This window comes from Zerene cesonia, unplaced genomic scaffold (genome assembly GCF_012273895.1).
Source record: "Zerene cesonia ecotype Mississippi unplaced genomic scaffold, Zerene_cesonia_1.1 Zces_u001, whole genome shotgun sequence".
Classification (NCBI taxonomy): Eukaryota; Metazoa; Arthropoda; class Insecta; order Lepidoptera; family Pieridae; genus Zerene; species Zerene cesonia.
This window is the reverse complement of record NW_024045131.1, coordinates 2,303,196-2,306,704: the sequence shown is the minus strand read 5'-3', so window position 1 is coordinate 2,306,704 and position 3,509 is coordinate 2,303,196. Positions and strand designations below refer to the sequence as shown.

Here is a 3,509-nt window from a genome sequence, read left to right as displayed (position 1 = left end):
CAGCTGCATAAAGACATCAAAAAAGCTCCTCTTATGACAGAATTACACTCGCTGGAAGCTGCAACACTTATATTTGTATCAGGAAAATGGCTTCTTCCATATTTTAACCGACAATTTCGTCGGGCCATATCTATAAAACTAATAAAAGAGTGTTTTTTTCTAGAGGTGTAACGAACGCGCCGATGTGGTTCTTCCACCACAACCCGTCGGGCCGGATCCTCAACAGGTTCTCCAAGGACATGGGGCAGGTGGACACCTTGCTGCCTGTTGCTTTGGTCGATTGTCTAGGGGTGAGATTTGTTCATTCACACTTGTCTGTCATCCATCCGTCATCTGTTGACGCACATGTCGTCCACAAATGTCATCGAGACATGTAATAAAAAAATGTCATCCAAATATGTCATCCGCCCATGTATCCGCATCCGCAATTGTATGGTATTAAAAATGAAAACGAACCTAAAATATAACCTTTGGGGACACACATTTTCGTCATACGTTACCCATTTATGTGGTTCTGCCTCACAATAAAATCCTTTGAATTCGGTAAGATAACTAATAGACTCTAATATGTTAGTAGTATAATGAGCATTAGTCTTAATTCCATAAAAATTCACGTCATCCACATATGTCATCCACACATCCATCCATCAATAAATGTCATGCAATTAACCTCTTATTCAACACCGATAGTTCTTCCTGGAGGTGATCGGCATCCTGGTGGTGGTATGTCTGGTGAACTGGTGGCTGCTGCTGCCGACCGCTTGCGTGGCGGCCGCGCTGATGATGCTGCGGGCGCTGTTCCTCAGCACCAGCCGAGAGCTCAAGCGGATCGAAGCTATTGGTGAGTGAGGATCGTGAGTTTTTCGAGAGTTCGCCTGATCATCATCCATCCATCCAGCCATCATCACCGCCCGTGAACTGAGCAGTGGTAGTGTCTCTGCGAATGCGCTGCCCTCTTTTAAGGGTTTATTTATTTATTTCTTAAGGGCGACTTACAAAGCATACACTAATACATTATTTAACAAGATTTTTTCTACCTACATTATAATTTTAACACTTCCGCGTTCCAGCTCGCAGCCAAAGCCTGAACCACGCGTCCGCCACCGTATCTGGTCTCACCACCATCCGGTCCACCGGCAGCCAGCAGCGCACCCTGGCCCAGGAGTTCGACCGCCTCCAGGACCTGCACAGCTCCGCCTGGACCCTGGTTCTGTGCACCAACAGGGCTTTCGGCTTCTGGATGGATATGCTCTGCTGCGTCTACCTGGCCACCGTCACCTTCAGTTTCTTCCTGTTCTTTGGTGATGGTGAGTAGCTGTCAGGTTATTCTGATAAGATTCTAACTTCGCAGCAAATATATTATACGTGTGAATGGGACCATCTTAGGAGTCGTATGTCCCAGCAGTGTGAACGAATATAAACTGATGATGATGATGATGAATAAGTGTAGCAAGTGTCTGAATCACGCACCTCTCGTTAATACCATGTTAACAGCTGGATTTTTTTAAGGTAATCTTGGCGGTAGCGTGGGTCTGGCTATAACGCAAGTGATTGGACTCGTCGGTATGTGTCAATACGGCATGAGACAGACTGCTGAAGTGGAGAATCAGATGACATCTGTGAGTAACATAAATCCTTTTTTTTTTGGTAATGATAACCCGATATTGAACTCAATATCAGGAAAAATATTGTGTTTGTCTTTATTATACCCACATTTTAATCAATTTATATTGGTGCTACTAGCTGCTGCCCGCGGCTTCGTCCGCGTGGTTTAAATGAAAAATTCAGGGTACAAACTTTCATTCCCTATTTTATCCCTTTGGGGGTCTATATCGAAATCTTTTCTCAGTGGACGCCTATATCATAGCGGCAATCTGCTTGCCAAATTTTAGCCCAATCGATCGAGTGTATATTAAAGTATCCATATAAGTGACCTCCATTGTTTTCTTTCCTTTTGTATTTGTGTCATAATAAACGTGTTGTGACCACTTAACATCAGGTGGCCCAACTTCTCTATTCCTTGTCTACCGTCAAAAAAATGAAGGAAATATATTAATTCACACTAAATTTATTTTCTAGGTGGAAAGAATATTGGAATACACCAACTTACCAGCGGAAAGTCCAGTGGAGCCTGATATGAAAGCTCTGAAGGCTGAATGCCCCAGTGTCGACTTTGACACTTGGCCTAATCGAGGTATGTAGGCAATAGGAATTTCTGCAAGTATGCAACATTTTCCATTGATGTTTCTTCTATCGGTTGGTTGGATAGGTCGTAGCGAGATGTTTTTTGGCTTTCTGAATAAATGATTCATCCAACACGAATGAATTAATTGAACCAGTCGTTACTGAGATTATCGCTTTCAAGCAAAATATTCAACTTTTTATTTATATCTTATCCCAGTAATACGTAAAACTAAAAAACAATATATCGGTGATGTAAAATTTGACTGAATTAGAAGTTATCTACATGGGTCGTTTATTCTTCTTTTTCTTCTATCTTTCTTATTTCGATACTTATCCGGAAAATATAATATGAATTACTATGCTCGTTTAATATGATTTCTATATTAAAATTCTTCATTGATTTACAGGAGAAATAGTATTCGAGGACGTATCTCTTGAATACGAGAGGCCTCCGAAGGGTGAGACCACCGAACCAGCACCCAAAGTGGATGAGACTAACTACGCGATCCGTGGGGTGAGCTTCACCATCCGCCCGGGGGAGAAGGTCGCCGTGGTGGGGAGGACTGGGGCGGGGAAGAGTTCGCTTGTTGCTGCACTGTTTAGGTGAGAAAAGAGTTTTTTTTTTCTTTTATTTTGTCTACGTTCGGGTTAAATTGGGTTGGAAAAGGGCAAGTTTTTTGTAAGGTATCAATTATGTTCTAATTGTGAATAGATTGTTAAATGTCATATTATAATCAGTATTTATATGATTCAATCTTAAACATATGATATCAGCCAATAATGTGCAAGGATAATTACATATTTCTTGTAAATCCGCAATATAAATTAGAAATAGAGAAGGTCCCAACGTGCTTCCTTGTGGCACACCACATGTATATTGTTAAACAAGAGAAACGTACAGGAGAGTTTATTTAATATATGCATTCATTATTTGACTTATTCTTTTATCAATATGCAATATAAAGAAATGACATATTCATAAAAATTGTATCAGGCATCACTCCAAAGTACATATAAACATATGCGCTCTTTTATCTCACGCGGCCGACCACGATTGCCTTCCTTTTTAACACGCTTTTATATTAGCTTCACTTGTATGTTTGTATGTATGTATGTAACTCACACCCGTTTTTCTCCCACTTCCCGCGAACCGATTTCATTCAAACTTTGTACACTTATTAAGCTATCAAGTCAGTTTGATTAAAAAACGCTGGTACCGTCCGTCAGGCTGAGCAAGATATCGGGGAGCGTGCGCGTGGACGGCGTGCGCGCGGAGGCGGCCGGGCTGCGCGCGTGGCGCTCGCGCCTCTGCGCGCTGCCGCAGC

At 42.0% G+C, this 3,509-nt stretch overlaps 1 protein-coding gene across 1 annotated transcript in view; it reads left to right on the top strand.

Annotated features, from left to right (window-relative positions):
• Positions 1-3,509, top strand: part of LOC119838083 (probable multidrug resistance-associated protein lethal(2)03659) — a 39,920-nt gene that overhangs the window by 31,761 nt on the left and 4,650 nt on the right. The window contains exons 21-27 of the mRNA XM_038363894.1: positions 164-290; positions 691-841; positions 1,071-1,307; positions 1,510-1,619; positions 2,080-2,194; positions 2,592-2,787; positions 3,412-3,507. Of these exons, the coding sequence (XP_038219822.1) occupies positions 164-290; positions 691-841; positions 1,071-1,307; positions 1,510-1,619; positions 2,080-2,194; positions 2,592-2,787; positions 3,412-3,507 (1,032 nt within the window). The remainder of the gene's footprint in view (positions 1-163; positions 291-690; positions 842-1,070; positions 1,308-1,509; positions 1,620-2,079; positions 2,195-2,591; positions 2,788-3,411; positions 3,508-3,509) is intronic.